This window comes from Morone saxatilis, unplaced genomic scaffold (assembly GCF_004916995.1).
Source record: "Morone saxatilis isolate NCDOM2014 unplaced genomic scaffold, NCSU_SB_2.0 Contig1, whole genome shotgun sequence".
NCBI classification, from domain to species: domain Eukaryota; kingdom Metazoa; phylum Chordata; class Actinopteri; family Moronidae; genus Morone; species Morone saxatilis.
In genome coordinates, this window is record NW_023339651.1 from 21419285 (window position 1) to 21435870 (window position 16586).

Genomic DNA, 16586 nt, shown 5'->3' on the forward strand with positions numbered 1-16586 from the left:
GGCTACAGTGCTGAAGAGGAACTTGGGGTTACCATAATCTCTATTAGCTGATTGTCAAGCAGCAACCGGCAGTGTGGCAGATGCTGTGGTCACCATTTTTATTGAGGATGAGTTGTAATGAGGTGAACTCATTGACAGTATATATAATGGACAGAGCTTCCAGGTCTGTGAAGTGAAGCAAACGTGGAAGTGTCTTAAACTTCTCTCTAATGGCCAGAAGAAGGCAGCTCCATGTCTTATGGAGAAACTCAGATCAAACTGTAAAACTAGGCAGTGCTGATCAAATATGGATCACGGACGAGTCGAATCCAAGCCAATGAGAGCAGCTCAACACACAGTATGTCACAGCTGCTGGTTCTGAAAAATAAACATAATGCCAAACTCAAGGCTTCAAAACGATAGGATCATACTTGGGTGAACTACAGGCTCTACATTTTTGGAAGGGTAACATCCATCTTCCTCAACTGCTATTAGAGTGGATGCAAGCATAAATATCAGACATCTTTCAACCTGCACAAATAAAGTGAAAAAATATGTTCTTTTTGTTTTGTTTGCTTACATTTTGGGAAGACCAGTCTAATCCTAATGCCCACCCTGCCTGACTGGCTCCTTTGGGTGATGGATGTCTAGGCATACATTGCTCTAACCAGTCAAGGGACTCTCACACTGTGTGTGTGTGTGTGTGTGTGAATGTGTGTGTGTGTGTACATTTCTCATGTGAGTGCCATGGGAAAGAGTGTGATGGTCACACAAAGCATAAAACTCTGGGGAGAGAACTCCATACTCTCCTCCTGTTTTCCACTCGTCCCCTTTAATCACAGACATGGGACCAGCGAGAGAGAGAGAGAGAGAGAGAGAGAGAGAGAGAGAGAGAGAGAGAAATTGCTATATAAAGTGATGGCATGCCGCAGGTCCCTCAGGGGGGAGAGAGGGATGAGTCACCAGGCCTGTTGTTGCACTGGAGCACAGCAGAAAACTTTCTTTTTCTTTTTTGTCTATCTTTCTCTTCGTCTCCATTTCACCTTTTTTCATTCCTCTATTCACTCCTTTCTTTGTTTCCCTCTACCTTCCGCAGTACCCTTACCGTCAGTGGACGAAGAGTAAACTTAGATTCCCAGATCACCAAGGAATGAGACAGATCAGCGTCACAGCTCCATGACAACCAAACAAATATTCTTGTGCCACTTGTGTGCCAGATAATCTCACTTGTTTTTAGTTACTTTCACTTCCAGGAAGTCCAGAAATGTGACAGATAATGCCAATGCTGCAAAATTCGTAATGTAACAGGCATTATCCAGTTTAGACACCTTTTTACTTGCAGAATGTGGCTAAACACTGTTTTAGGCTAATAAAGAGTAAACGGTTTATTTTGCTTGCTTGTATTTTCTGAAATGTTGAACTATTCATTTTTTTCAGTTCCAGTCACATCAATTATTAATATTTTCATCACCTCCATCCTCTCCTCTCCTGGCCACATGTTTGTCCTTGTCCTCACTGACAAAAACACACCTTTTTAAATGGCTTTTAAAATCTAGCCTCAGTCTAATGTTGTTTTTAACGTATGTAATGTCTGTTTTATATTTGTTTTTACTGATTGATGTTCTTGTATTCTTCTTATATTGTTATTGTACAGTGTCTTTGAGCATTCAGAAAAGCGCTTTTAAATAAAATGTATTATTCATCTATTATTATTATTGTTGTGTTATTTTGTGGCCAACATGTGATGACATTATTTCCTACAGGTCTTAAAGGCAGCACAACATGTTTCTTAGTCTATTCAAGATGCTGAGCTTCAGACCACAACGGTTTGCATAAACCTGTTTACCATTGAGACATCGGAGCTTTGTAAGGATGCATACATGAATCTAGCGGGAAGTGTTTCCAAGGCTGCAGACACGTGTGTGTAAGGCAGCTCTGTGCTGCTTTCATACTCACTCCTTTCAGCTCTCACTGCAAGACACAGCTTGCCATTGTCAACTATCACTGGAGGTTGTTTTTTATGACATACTTTGGTTTGCCGGTATTCTGATCATGTACTTTCATGTAGGAGCACACACACACATGCAGTGTCATAGACCCACACAATCCTTTGTGATGAGTAAACACAGAACCCCATCATTAATAATTCCTAATATGAGCCATTCCAGTGCCATATCCAAAGACAACTTACTCACACTGGTGGCAATTGTTCTGCCCCTGGTGGTCCGATGTTTGAAAAAATGCCACAGAAGTGCCCTCTTTGATGGTAGAAAAAACATGATAAACTGCCCTCTAGGGTCCTAATCCTAAACCTGCTCTTTCACCATAAATGCATCACAACTTTCTGCTTGTTGGTGCCCTTGCCCCTCCAATAGGTCCACCTCCAAGAGTCCACCACTGTTTATGCAAATACACCAGAGCTGACCATTCAGAACTTTAACATTTTACTTGCACAATTTTGAAGTTCCATCACAGCCGTGGGCTAAATTCTACTAAAAAGGGACACAGTTATGATGGGACAAGGAGCTGAAGCTTGGCCCTCCCTCCCTGAACCTCCCTGGCCCCCTCTGGGTCTATGTACAGTTCCCCACGCATGACTAACAGGGACTTGGACAGAGAGGGATGACAGTGGTTGTTCCCATGGCCACCCTGTGTTACTCTTTCCAATAACAATGGAGGAGGTTGGTGTTTATGGAGAGATTTAGAGAGCTGCAGAAGAAGTGGCTTCTTCCTCTGCTGTTTGCTCCTGCCTCTGTACAATGTGTCCCCTACTTTAAGCTAACAGGAATGTTAGGCTACTGATGGGCACACTCATACAAAGTGTATAGAAGTTCTCACTCAATTCTAAAGGGGTTAAGTGATTTGTATTACACTTCCATAATGTTTTGAGAGATAGACTTACAAAAGGAAGAACCAAAACATTAAAGTTGTTGCCAGACAGATAAGCAATGAGCTGAAAGTCACTATAAATCTTTGTGAAACTGAGGGCAGCTGCAGATCCAGCTGATAATTCTTTGTAGGTGCCTTTCATATTGTCTTACTGATAATACATTGTCATTCAATTCATTGTTATTATAGTTCTGATTGTTGGTTCATCCATGCACGGTGGATTTTTACAAATGTCATTAGGAGCACTAGAAGGAGCCAGCGGAACCTGATTTTTTTCACTGATTATCTGTCTCATGTTATGAACTGGTGCTATACAAATAAAATTGAATTGTATCATGTACTACTGTCGGGATACAGTGAAGATTTCAGCAATTATTAAAAACAGTAATTTAAAAAAAAAGTTACTTACTGCGGCTTCAAGGCAAATTCAACCAATCCTTATGAATTCTCTGTGACACTTTCGAAAAGAAACAGAATCCCCCAACCATGTTGAAATGTTGCATTTAAAATCTACCACTGTATCTAAAATCTACAAAACAAACTTTTAGAAATGTGCATAAGTTGGAGCCAAGTTGCAACAAAAGCTCTTTTCAGTCACCAAACAATCAGCTAAAAAACATAAAACCTCATATTGAGGCTCATTTCTAACTAACAAATGCAACACAACACTAAATCCACAGTTACCTGCAACCAAGGCTACCAGCTATGGCATGGCAGAGACTCAGCTCCAGCCTGATGATAAAAGAAATTGAACACAGCATTGTATGGCTCACTGAGGAAAAATGCAACACCTCCACAAACTGAACAAATTGGATGTTTTGGACTTTCCAATGGAACAAGTTAAAGAGCTGAAAGCGCTTGTTACAGCAAGCAAATCAGTAACACTGCAACTGAAAATGACTGTTTCCACTTTGGAATCCAAATTTAAAACACTGAGCGATGAGAAGAAGATAATAATTCACAGGCTTGGCCTAAGCTGTGGTCTGTGACGGATAATACTAACTTCAGAACACAAAGACAATCCAGACGAGAAAATTACATCAGTCTTACGCATAGATTTGGCCCAAACGCTATCATATTTTTCCATATGTACCATATCAGTAAGAAGGGGGTGTATTTTGAAATTACATCCCCATTACCTATGGAATGGACATAAAATATCTGTATTGAGTCGGGTATTTCAAACCTGGAAGACGACTCAAAGGACAACTACCCATGAAATCTCCTACCCATAATGAGATTAAAGGGATAACCTACAAATACCATTCCCAATATCTTTTTTATGTGTATAACTTTAGCTATCATATAACTATCTAGCTAACAATTAATATTGATTAGATAGCATTTCAATACAGAACAAAAGGCTCACGTATCATACCACATACCATCTGAGTGAAGCAAAGGGGAAGTTGACCAAAGATCAGTCAAGGCTTGCTTGGGTGCAAAGGAGAAACTCAAAAGAAAAATGGAAACCCATGGAAAATGTGAAAGGCCCTATCTAGAGCCAGAGTTTGGTTTGTCCATTCTGGGCTTTTTGTCAACATGGCAGATTCCACCAGAAGAGGACCTGCTCCCTCTAGTAACAAAAACAAGATTTTTATTTTCAGGTGATTATACACTAATAAAACATACCTATGAATATTATATTCCATCAAACACTGTTAGACGTGTATTGAACATTTTATTCATATTGAACTGTGTTTTTTTAAAATGGCAACTGTCTCACCATGCTTGATTCTTAATGTTATTACCAAAGTGAGACGTTTCTGGATGCATATAACAAAAACATGACGTAACCTACCTACTGTCTTGTATTAATTATTAAAAAAAAGGAAAAAAAGGAATCGGCTGTCAGACGGGAGTCGGCTCCCATCGTTCATTTAAAGGACGTGGCTCATAAAGATGACTTGTTCACATATGTCACATCACTGCAGGCTAGAATTAAACTGGAGTTTAACTAAATGAACAGTAAAACAGGCCATTGATCCACCTACTCTCCCTGCAGCCTATAATTTCTTTGAGTGAATAGACTATTTATAGATGTACAGGAATTTAAAGCTCTGTCTTCCTATGTAGTGAAATACACTGTTTTAAACAGAAGTACATTGAATGTAGTGAGCCTAAGTAATTACTCAGATTCTTACACAGTAATTATGGCTCTTGTAGTCATTAAACTTTAGAAAAATTGACGGCACTGATGTTTGAAGAAGTGATCCCAACATTTAAGCCATAATAGAGCTAGATGATTTGGTGACTTATCACAAAAGTTCCTCTGTTCAGGGCAATAATGTAACTAGCCATGAGAGGATTCAGAGAAGGAATCATATGACGGAGTAGATCATATGAGAAAACAAACTAATGTTTTCAATAACTACAGCTCTTGACTATGAGTCACTGGCGTCTGACTCATGTGGAAAAGCTTCTACTTAGAAATAATAAATGATTTGGGGTAAGACAAGATTTTCTCTGTTGATCTCCAGTGTATTAGAGCAGATTTGTTATGCATTTCACCACAGCTGAAATATTCTGATGGTATTTTTGAGTTTTAAACAACCTATTGAATATGCAAAGGTGTGAAAGTGTAGTGGGGCTGAAAAGTCTACTTTGCTAATACCTGTGCCTGAATTCAACCAAAAATAATTCTAATTCTGTGTTTTTATCAATTAAAACAAGGAACTTTTGTCAGTCATGCACAACACAACCATTGAGCCAGAGTTTATGAAGGCTTTGTTTTTTGCTTAACCCAACCATTTCACTCCTTATACCAACGAAGGAAACCAACAGAAGCCAATCAGTGGCAGAGAAGGGCGGGTCTTTGCAGAATGCTGGAGGGCCAGCAAATCGAGGACCCGGGTGACTAGCTGACTGTAAGATAAAGCAATACCGAACAGGACGCTATGAGATCGAATCATATAGTAACTTGGAGTCCTGATGTCACAAATGGGACTAACCAATTTACTCGCCAGCCAACTAGGCCTGCACGTAGTCATATGCCGCCTATTTGACTAAGGGTGAAGTCAAATTTCTAACAGAAAAATGCCTAAAATACAAAATCTGTCTTTTTTCACCTTTGTAACACAGCTTCTTTCTTTTTTCCACTTCTCCTGACCTTTAAAGAAATCAGGATCTTGGACTGTGGAAAGATTATCTCGAAAACAACCTGTCAGAACAGATTTTGCTCATCCTTCTTTTCTATGCTGTACTTTCCACCAACACCACCCAAAACACCTGTTACCTCTACACTCCCTACATTTGAATCAATACCGCCTTGTCAAACTGCCGTCTTATTCTACTGTGATCACAGCTTCATCCAAATAACTTACAAATGAGGTATTCTGAACATTTTGCCCTTCTGGTTCCAGATCTGTAACACTGTAAAGTACACATTTCACCAACAGCCTGGGAGCAATCAGACTCTGAATATTTTGTACGTAAATTCATCAAGAGTAGACCCATTCTTCTCACACAGGTTGATACAGGTCCATATATGGACATGTGAGGCCGAAATGTTCCCAGCTCAGTTTACAGGCCAGATTGTGTGTAACATTGTTTCAGCTGGAAGCAGGGCTTTCTGGTGGAGTTTTTTTGGCTTATGTACAGTAGGTAGGGGTGTTGTGCATGTCAGGCAACATGGTCTGGACACTGACGAGAGCTTGTTGACAAAATGGGGAGCAAGGGAAAGAGAGTGAGAGGAGGGAGAAAGGATAAAGGAGACGAAGAGGGAGAGAGCGTATGGAGACAGAGGGAGAGGAGAGCCATCTAAAAATAGCAACTACCACATACTTGTTTGATTGTGAGAAAGAAAGGGCCTTTAGGAGATTGTGTTCCTGTTTGGTTTTGACAAAATTTAAGGCTGGGCCTTAGGAAGTGGTGCTGACATTAAGGGCAAAACATCAGGTTGTTTGTTAATACGTGACATTCAGACATTTGTCAGAAGTTTATTCCTTGCTGTTTCTCTTAATTTTGTGACATGGCTTTGATTGGCATTGGTAGGAGTTCTAATCTCAAAATTAGCTACTTGTGTTCGATTGTTGGAACCAAACCGTCTCACGGTTGGTGAGAACTGCAGTTATAGTGGGTGTTGTACCCCTAGGCCACACAGACAGCAACGAGGCAATAACCCTTCTTAAGTCCCGCCCCTTTTTGCTGTATGCTCAAATAACAGTCCCTGTGCATCCTCGGTCAGAACCCCGGTCACTTTTCTCCCTCCCTGTACTTATTTATGCTATGTGCTAGAGGCTCCTCTTTATTGAAAAGACAACCATATTTTAAAGATGGGTAAAAGATAAAAGAAAGGTACATATATTCACATCTTAAAGATCCATTGTATAACATTTAGGAGGATTTGTTGTCAGATTTCTTTAATGTATAATCACCTGAAAATAAGAGTTGTAGTGTTTTTGTTACCTTAGAATGAGCCTTTTTCATCTACAGAGCAGGCCTTGAGTCTGTTTAACCTACATGTTTCTACAGTAGCCCAAAACCAAACAATGGCTCTAGATATGGCCTTTCACATGTGTTTTGTTGTCACCGTGGTTCCTTCTTTGCACTTGGTTGAGTCAAGGGGATTTACTTGGTTGCAATCTGCAACTTCACTGCTAGATACTACTAAATCCTACACACTGGTCCTTTAAATGGTATGGCTTTTTAAAAAATTGGTTGCAAAATAAATGCAGAACTGGAAGAACTTTTCCTAGATCAACAAAAGATTAGGCTCATTACTTGCTCACACCATGGACATTTCCAAATGACTGAAACACCCCTTAAAAGAACACATATTTCCTTGGTATGGTTTTGCATATTGGAAAAGAAACTTTAAATGATTAACTCATGCTGATCGCTGAGTATATTCTATTGCACTTGACCTGACAAATAAAGAGGATGGACTAATAAGCTCTAAAAAACTGAATAATAATAATAATAAAAATAAAAAAATCAAATGAGAGGACAGAGTGGAAAATGAAGGAGTGGCAAGGATGGTGTGTAGGGCAGGACGGGGTGAGGAGGTGGCGATGTGGAGTCAATTATCCTGGTGGGTGGAGGAGCAGGGGGGGGGAGGAACAGGGCTGTGACTGGTTCCACATGAGGAGGAGGAAGAGGCCAGAGGAGGTTAGCATGAAGAGCTAGGGATGCCTGTGCAATGAATCAGCTGTCTAAATATGGTCCCTGCTCTTCATTGCAACACACCCATCCACTCCCTGTACAAAGTGGATGGACATCTCCTCTTCCAGTTCATCTTTCATTCTCACTCTCCCACGTATATTATTCCACCCTCCTCACAGTGATAGAGGAAGCTTGTCTGTCACACAGTATGTATTTTTCCTCAGCCTTCAGTTTCTAGTATGGGTGGTATCAGTGACACATTCAGGAGCATGGGCATAAATCAACCACTGGGCATGTACCTGGTCTGCACAGTTCTTGTCCCTAGTGCCCCATGGTAGCTGGGGCATTTAAGTCCCAATATGCTTCAAATTAACTAAGTCAGGCCAAAGTGTCATCGGGTGTTTATACCTGTTACAAATGGCCACCCTCGATTGCAGGTTGAAAAGAATGCCATCATAGAGAAGATGCAATGAACTGTACAAATTGGAATTGTGGTGGACACAGCCACACAGTTGAAAATTTAAGGTTCTGAATGGATTTTCAGACAGTCTTTCCCTTAAAGGCCAATCATAGTGCTGTGCTTGTTACACATGAAAAGTGATGGAGGTAGTAGTAGTTTGAAGAAGCTAGAAGCAAGAATTCTTCTTCTGAAACTAAAATGTGTCTCCAGGGGGGGACAGTTGTTTTCATTGTTGAGCCATATACTGGCATATAGGTGATGTTTAGTGCTATACATATGTGATAAAAACACTTCACTCAAAATCTTCAAAATCAATTGTGACTTCATGGGGACTTTAAGCTCTGGTTTCAGCATTTGTCTCCAGTGTGGGGCTGTGCCAGAAGAGATTTTGCTGAAATTAGCTGCCTATGGGTTTGTCTGCCAGCAAACCAAAACAATAAGCTGAAAGATGCTAAAGTGTTCAGTAGAGCTGAGGCAAACTAGAGATTTGGTGATAATTCTCTGTGGCTTTGTTACCACATCATTTGATCCATTGGTAATATTAAAAAAATCTGGATAGTGCAGCTTTAATCCACTAATACTTCCATCACTCTTACCCTTTGCTTCTCTCTCACACACTAACACACTGTGGGGTAGAGTTGTCGCATTCCAGGTAAGTGCAGTAAGCTCTGTTCTCTGGCAGCATTTGGCTTCAGCTGTCAAGGAACTGAACACAGATGTAAGGGAGTAGATCTCAGGCTTACTCGACAGTCAGGCTTAAATGAGCCAAAGATACACACCCCCACAGACACAAACACACCCACACTCAAACACACACTCCCAGAGGAGGACAGCTGTTCATGCTAACAGGGAGACAGTCACTTCCAACTGATGTGCTGACAGAGCCGCCACTGATTAGTTTCCACTTACACATCATACAGTAGCCTGAGCTAGTCCAGCATACCAATGGCATTTTCAGATTTCAGTAAATCTTACTATACAGACTTGGATATATACATATTTGTTATATCTGAGGTTGGGTGTCTGAATCTGAACCCTGCAATTCCCACCTCACACTGACAGTAAAGTGAAAAGCATTTTGGAAAAACGTCTGGAAGAGATTAGAGAACAGTATCTGTTACCAGGTTGTATTCATCACAAACCTACAAACCCTGAGTTGATAAGATTATTACCCAGAAACCCCTACATGGGAATGTTGATGTTGATTTTGTATGTGTAATGTGAAAAAGTACAACCCTCTGGGTTTTTTAAATATATGTTTTTAATGAATATTGTAATTAGTGTTGGACAGTATACCAATTTTAATTTTATGTGTGCATAGCTAAAACAACTGCTGTAACTCATAAATAGGCAGCCATATTGTTTTTGCTGTGAAGAGCACTACAGGCAAGCTGGGTAGTGTGTATTGAGAGGGGAGCCCTATTAACTGTGTACCCTTATCCTAACAGTTATAAGCCCCAGCCATGCAAAAAGAAAGAAAGAGAAAAAAAGGGATATACTGTGAAACCACCAGAATCATAAAAAAACTGTGATACACATTGATTGATTGATGATAGTCTAAAATGATAAGATTTACCTAAGCTCCAACCTGATGATTATATAATAAAAATATCATACTGTTGATATAAATATTATACCAAATAGCCAGCAGCGGGCCCTGCATGAACATGTGTCATAATATACATTTGTTATAATCATCCCTTACATTTAAAATAATTGCAACTATGTAGTGAGGGGGAAACATTTTAATGGCAATGGCAAGGAAACACTGAATTTGTCAAAAAAGAAGCCCATTAGGATTTGATTGTTTAAAAAAACCATAATACAGACAGAGAATAAATATGTATATGTATGTATATGTATAAAAAGTTCCTAAAAATATCAGAAAAACAAAAAAAAGTTATGCATTGAATATAATATAAAATATTTCACTTAGTTTAATAAATCATAAAAATCGCTAATAAGATTTCCTTCATTGGGTCTAATTCTGTGCATGTAAAAATGTAAACAGACTCACAGCAGTGTGAAAACTGGAGCCTATCTTTATTGTTTGTCTTTCCATGAGTTGGAATACAAATGCAGATTAACTTCAAATTGCTGTAAATGATGTTAAAGTCATTGTGCATAGAGGTATAAATTGTCAGTTCTAATGTGTCCTAACAAAGGCCAAGTATTTATGTGCTGACACAGTTCAGTCCAAATAAACAGTCCTACAGTTTACTGGGGGTGTTGGTGGAGTTTTTCTTCGTCGACTGATTTTGAAAGAATCTTCCCTTGAAGGGCAACCGAGGAGCACGGCAAATTGAAAACAGAACAACACATTGTGGTTTGCTTTTTTTAATGAAGATGAATCTGACGTTATGTCACAGTTGGCAACCGTAAACAAAGCCAGTGTTTTGAGTTAGTGAGGGAGCCAGAGATAGGCATTTCAGGGGGAGTTTCTCTTGCCACAGGGCCCAAGCAGTTGGCTAACGGCAGCAAAATCCCAACCCGTTTTGTTTTTTACTTTGTGGTATTTTGAGTAGATTGCACTGGAAACTTGCAAACCCCACTTTAAGACTTTATTAGATACTAATTAAAATGGTGATTTATGATGCTTTCAGATTGAGAAAGAGTTCAGTCATCGAATTCCTTCAGAAATGATGATAGAGATTAGCTTTTTCTTGCTGAGAGCTCTGCTCTGCTCATCTGTGGTTCATTACATATAAAATATTGTGCTGGTATGCCAGGACAAGGCAGCCAAACATATTGTGTAAGGATGTTAGAATAGTATTAATGCACAACCATTCACAGTCAGACAGTCTGTGTTGCCTAAGATGGAGCTCTCATTTGAATCCTGCCCAGCTGTTGGTTTTAGACTGAGAGAAACAGAGAGAGTGAGGTCGGTCCAAGCCATGATGTCTGAGTCAAGGGTGGAAACTCTGAATGTTCTTGCGCCACTGTGCAAAAAGCTGCAAGCTATTACGCATCACACTACAGCCTCACAGGCTAAAAAAAGAAACAGGGCTCCCCTCAACTCCCCATGAAGAAAAAAACTCTCTCTCTTTTCAAATAAAACATCTGCCCCTCAGAGCTCTCCTCGCCCCTGTCCCTTCCTCCTGCTACCACTCCTCTGCCTTAAAACAGGACTTTGAGCATGCTTGTGGTATTTTCCATCTTTGTTTTTAAAAAAAGGAAAAGAGTGAAATGACTTTCCGAATGGATTCCGTATGACTTGGGAAGCCAGGCAGTATGCTTGGCTCACGTGTGAAGGCTTGTATTCTTTAGTCCTATACATAGTGTGCTATGGAAGGAAAATATCTGGAGGCCACCTGTAGAGGATTCTGAGCATTGAACCACTGTACAGTAGATTCGGGGTGGGGCAGGGTGGTGTAGAACAACATCTGGAGGTTAACAATGGCAGCATGATCCCTGCTTCTGTATGTTTCAGAACATAATGAATTTTGCCTGTAAATGCCAATAGTAGAAGGAACAAGAGGCTAGATTCGATTTTAGTTACTATTTTATAAAACGTAATTTATGAATACTCCGAAAATGTAGCATACACCAAAGTGGAAAATTATGAGAGGCTGTGTTTTCCGATAAATAAGTGAGTCATGTATCCGGTAATTGTTTCCATAGGTGTGGATGTGTATCAACTTTTATTTCCTTTAGTTATACTGGATGTTTTACACTGACCATATTTGATTACCGTTCATATTGTACATTTGTCTTTATAATATAGTCCAGGGTGTAGTCAGGGTGGATGGTTGACATTTAGATCAGAAGACACTGGAAAGTGGGATTCATGTCCCCAAGGGTTAGGGTATATTTAGGGGTAAACTAGTTAATATTCTTCACATAAAGTCAAAAGAAGAAAGAAAGAATCAAAGCTGCAGAACGCAAACCATAAATATATTAAATATTCTGGTTTACCATGGGGAATTATGCATTATAAAGCACTAGGCAAAGAAGTAAGTGGGATTATATGAAGTAATTATCCGTAGATGGTGGTCAGCACACCCCCAGTTTAGAGAAGCAGACTAGGGATGGACCAATATGTTTTTTTCAGGGAAGTTACAGATACCAACTACGAGTAATTAAAGAAACTGATATTTGTAACAGATAAAAATGAAAATCTACGTTGTGACATGGTGGAGTGTAACCAAATGCATTTTTTTAAGTACTGTACTTAACTACAATTTTGAAGTACTTTACTTGAAAATCTCAATTTCCCTGTCTGTGGCACAGCAGCCTTTAGTGTAAATAGCCTGTTACTCGTTATGTGTAACCAATCAGATGTTGACGTTGAGCGAGACTACAGACAGAGGCAGAAGGCTGCATCAGAGCCAAAGTAGTGCATTTTTAATTTAATTATTTTAATTAAATCTAATAATACCAATAATCGGAAAAATAGATCACTCTATCCCTGGTTGGTGCAGCAACAAAACTTATTTTAGCCACCTAAAAAAGGCCCATATGTAGAATATTTTCACCGCTTTACCTTGCCGACTCCTGTCTTCTTCTCCAAACTGGGGGCGTGCTGACCTCCGTCTACTATAAACTGTAGATAAGTGTCTCATACAACCACAATTCAAAAAACCTGAACTATCCCTTTAAATATTATCTCTCCTGGAAAAAGCACTAGTTTCTGAGTGGCATGTTTTTGGTACTGCAGCTCAGGTGATAAGAGATAGCACAGCCTGTCACTTGAACTCTTGCCAGAATTACTTTGAGGTAACCTCTCCCTGAAACCCTCTGCACCTCAGCAAATTGACTAACATCTCTGGCAAACCACCACTTTCATGTTCACTCGTATTAAAACACTACTGGATTTTTTTTGGGGGGTGGGTAAGTGATGTGGCAGGGACATGACTTTCATTCACATTCAAGAACCCAAACATGTTTGGTTCACCGGGGGGCCACACCCATCCCTTAACCAATAAGGCGTAATGTACTTTACAGCCTTAGACAGACAAACCACAAGCACACAATGATACTGTATTTATGCATACACACACTCTCCCACCTGGTAGATCATGACTTTAAAGTTGCGTCTCTTCAGCAGCTCAGCCTCGTTGTTCTCCAGCTTCTTGATCTGTCCTCCTTGCTTCTCCAGGTTGGCCCGCACCGTCTTGACGTTGACGCTCACCTTGCGCACCTTCTCCATCATCTTATTGACGCTATTGGATGTGGTGCTGTGACTCTTGGCCAGTTTGGTCAGCTCACCCTGGATGCTGGTCACAGAACGTTCCATCTCCTGCTGCCTGGCCTCCAGCCCGCTCTGGGTCTGCTGGATCTGGTCCACCGCCCCGATGATCTTGTCGAGCAAAGACAGCACCATGACCCCATTCACCTGCTGGTCGTGCTTTACTGCCTCGTCCTTGTCTTCGGCTGCATCCCCCTCAGTGCCCATGGTGGACAGCTCTTTCTTGGCTGCAGTGAGGGCATCATCTTCGTCATCTGAGGGTGGGAGGTTCACCTCGTCATCTGAGATCTCAGTGAGGGTCTGAGGCTCCAGCTGGGCACTTGAGGATTCCAGTGCTTCCATGGCTGCCATGTCAGTGGATTTAGTCGGCTAATCAGCGTTTCTTCACTGCTGGTTCTTCTAGATTCTAGACTTTTTCGACCGTTTGCTTTCTCACCTGCTTCTCCCTTTCTTCTTTTCTCTTCTCGCCTCTGTTCTTATTCCCTCCTACTTCACTTATCTCTTTCCAGCATACATGCACACTGCCTTTGCCTTTCTCAGTCTGTCTCCTTCAAATCCCTGGAATCAGGCCAGTGAGCAGGGGGAGCCAAGCGATGCTGGATGTTACCACATGAGCATTAGGATGTGAATGCCACACCAGGCAGAGAAACACTCCAGTCAAGCTACGGCCAGCAGGGTTTTTTCTCTCCTGCCCCCACTCCCCCTTTTTTTCCACTGGACTCTCCACCTCTCCTCAAACTCCTCCCTAATCGCCTCCCTAAATACGCACACACATCAGTAAGACTCCACCTACAGCTGGGCAGGTCCAGCCCCTTGATGATTCAATAACACACCCCTTTGGTCTAGCCTTGTCCCATCAGCATGGTTAGAATAGTTATAGCAGAGCGGCACTGATCTGCTTGTATACAAGCTCAGACACAGCAGAGGGAGGAATGTCAGGCAGGATCTGTTCCTGTTTCCACTCATTTCTCCTTTCTATGCAAAGCATGTTCAGTTCATGGAAGGCAGGGCGGGATTTATTATGGATAAAAGACGCCTGGAAAGAAAAGGACATTAAGACGCTAAGATTGGAAACAAATTGATCTTCTGATGGTTCCTAGGAGTGGTGTTTCTGTAAAAGTACTGGGCTTATCTGTTGCCTATATGTTGCATGTAGTTTAAGGGAGGTTGGGGGACAGGTATTTATATACATACATGTAGTATACACCCAGGGGAAATGTAAACAGCAGGAACAAGATGACGCCTGTTGAGGATGTTGATTGAGCAGATCTCTGTAAAGATGTCTTTAAGTCTCCGATTTACCTGATTTCTCCTTCTCTACTTTTGGGGCCACAGCACCCTCCGTGGTGGGCTGGACCACGCCCACCAAGTCTGCTGTTCTTTAATCCACGATGTCAGAGCAACTGACATCAAATCTAACCAGCATGCATTGTGTGGTGATCACCTCGAACGAGTCTATGTGTGAATGGGGTGATGTAGAGTAGCGCTTTGAACCATTATATTACTTTTACTTGCATCCAGACTTCATCGATAAAAACTGTGATTTTTCCTTGCATATCTTTGTAACATCCTAATTTACAATCAATCAATCAATTCAATTCAATTTTATTTGTATAGTGCCAGTTCATAACAAAAGTTATCTCTCTATTATTATTTACAGAGACCCAACAGTTCCCACCATGAGCAAGCACTTGGCGATGGCAGCAAGGAAAAAATAGGCAGAAACCGTGGACAGACCCGGCTCTAGGTGGGTGGCCATCTGCCTCAACCAGTTGGGGTTAGAGAGAGAGGGAAAGGGAGAGGGAGAAAGAGAGAGAGAGGGAGAGAGAGAGGGAGAAGGGGAAAGAAAGAGCGAGAGAGAAAGAGAAAGAGAAGGGGAGAAAGGAGAAAGAGGGAGAAAGGAGAGAGAGGGAGAGAGAGAAAGGGAAAATAGAGAAGGACAGAGACAGAGACAAAGGTGCACAACAACAACAACAACTATACTAATAGAAATTACATATTGTATTAATATACAATATCTTTGGAAGCTTAACTAAAATTCTTGCTGGTAATTGCTGGTATGACCCACGCATGGGTTTGTTTTTTATGATAATAGAGTGAAAACAATTAATAGATATTAAGGTGGTTAGTTTTTTAAATGAGGGCTGAATTTAGAGTCACAACTGATGCTAAATGTATAACCTAAACACCAAGTACAAGACAGAAAACAATTATTTTACTGCTGATGTAACTGCTATTAAGAGTCTGCCTTTTTATACTTACTTTTTCAATAGAAAGACTGATTTCTGCATTACATTACATTATTTGGCTTCTGTCAGTTCTTCTTTTTACCCAACCTGCATGGGAAGTAACAAAAGTGACAGATTTCAGGGCAGCATTACAAATAAAAGGAAATGATGTTAGCCATTGCAGCTCAGACAAGGAGAAAATATGTCTTCACAGATGGCAGGACACAGCTAAACTGTGTCTATTTATCAGATAAAAGTTCTATCTGATAAATAAAACTGCCCCTCAACCCATTCAAAGAGGAAGGAACAGATATTGTGGTTTTATACATTCGTCTTCAAAACTCTTTGAATCAAAGAGTTCAAAATGTGGATGATGTCTGGTATGTGCTGTATTACGTATGTGTTAGATGTGAGGGACTTAGCTCTAAAGAAACGAGTATCAGTATGCAGTGGTGAATTGGTGTGAGAGGATGAAGCTTCTACTGAGCAGTCTGCTACTCGCCTCTCTCTGTGCCTGCTCATCTTGGAGTAAGTGAAAATACACGTATTCTCTTTAAAAGATCCAGTCAGTGTTTTATTACAGTACTGTATACATACTTCATCAACTCATTTTCAAGTTGATGGTTTTTGGGAATCAAAAAATGATGATCAAGTCACTGTAATAATAAATTAAGCCAAAATCAAATTATTGGGTGTAATGGACTGTAAGCTTTCTCAGAAACCTCAGTTAGCTTATACG

General features: G+C 40.6%; 1 protein-coding gene across 1 annotated transcript in view; it reads right to left on the reverse strand.

The window, feature by feature from the left end:
- LOC118334534 (caveolae-associated protein 1-like) overlaps positions 1–14350 on the reverse strand; it is a 29550-nt gene extending 15200 nt beyond the window's left edge. The window contains exon 1 of the mRNA XM_035670461.1: positions 13440–14350. Coding sequence (XP_035526354.1) covers positions 13440–13970 — 531 coding nt within the window. The 5' untranslated portion in view covers positions 13971–14350. The remainder of the gene's footprint in view (positions 1–13439) is intronic.
- Between the last annotated feature and the right edge of the window lie 2236 nt (positions 14351–16586).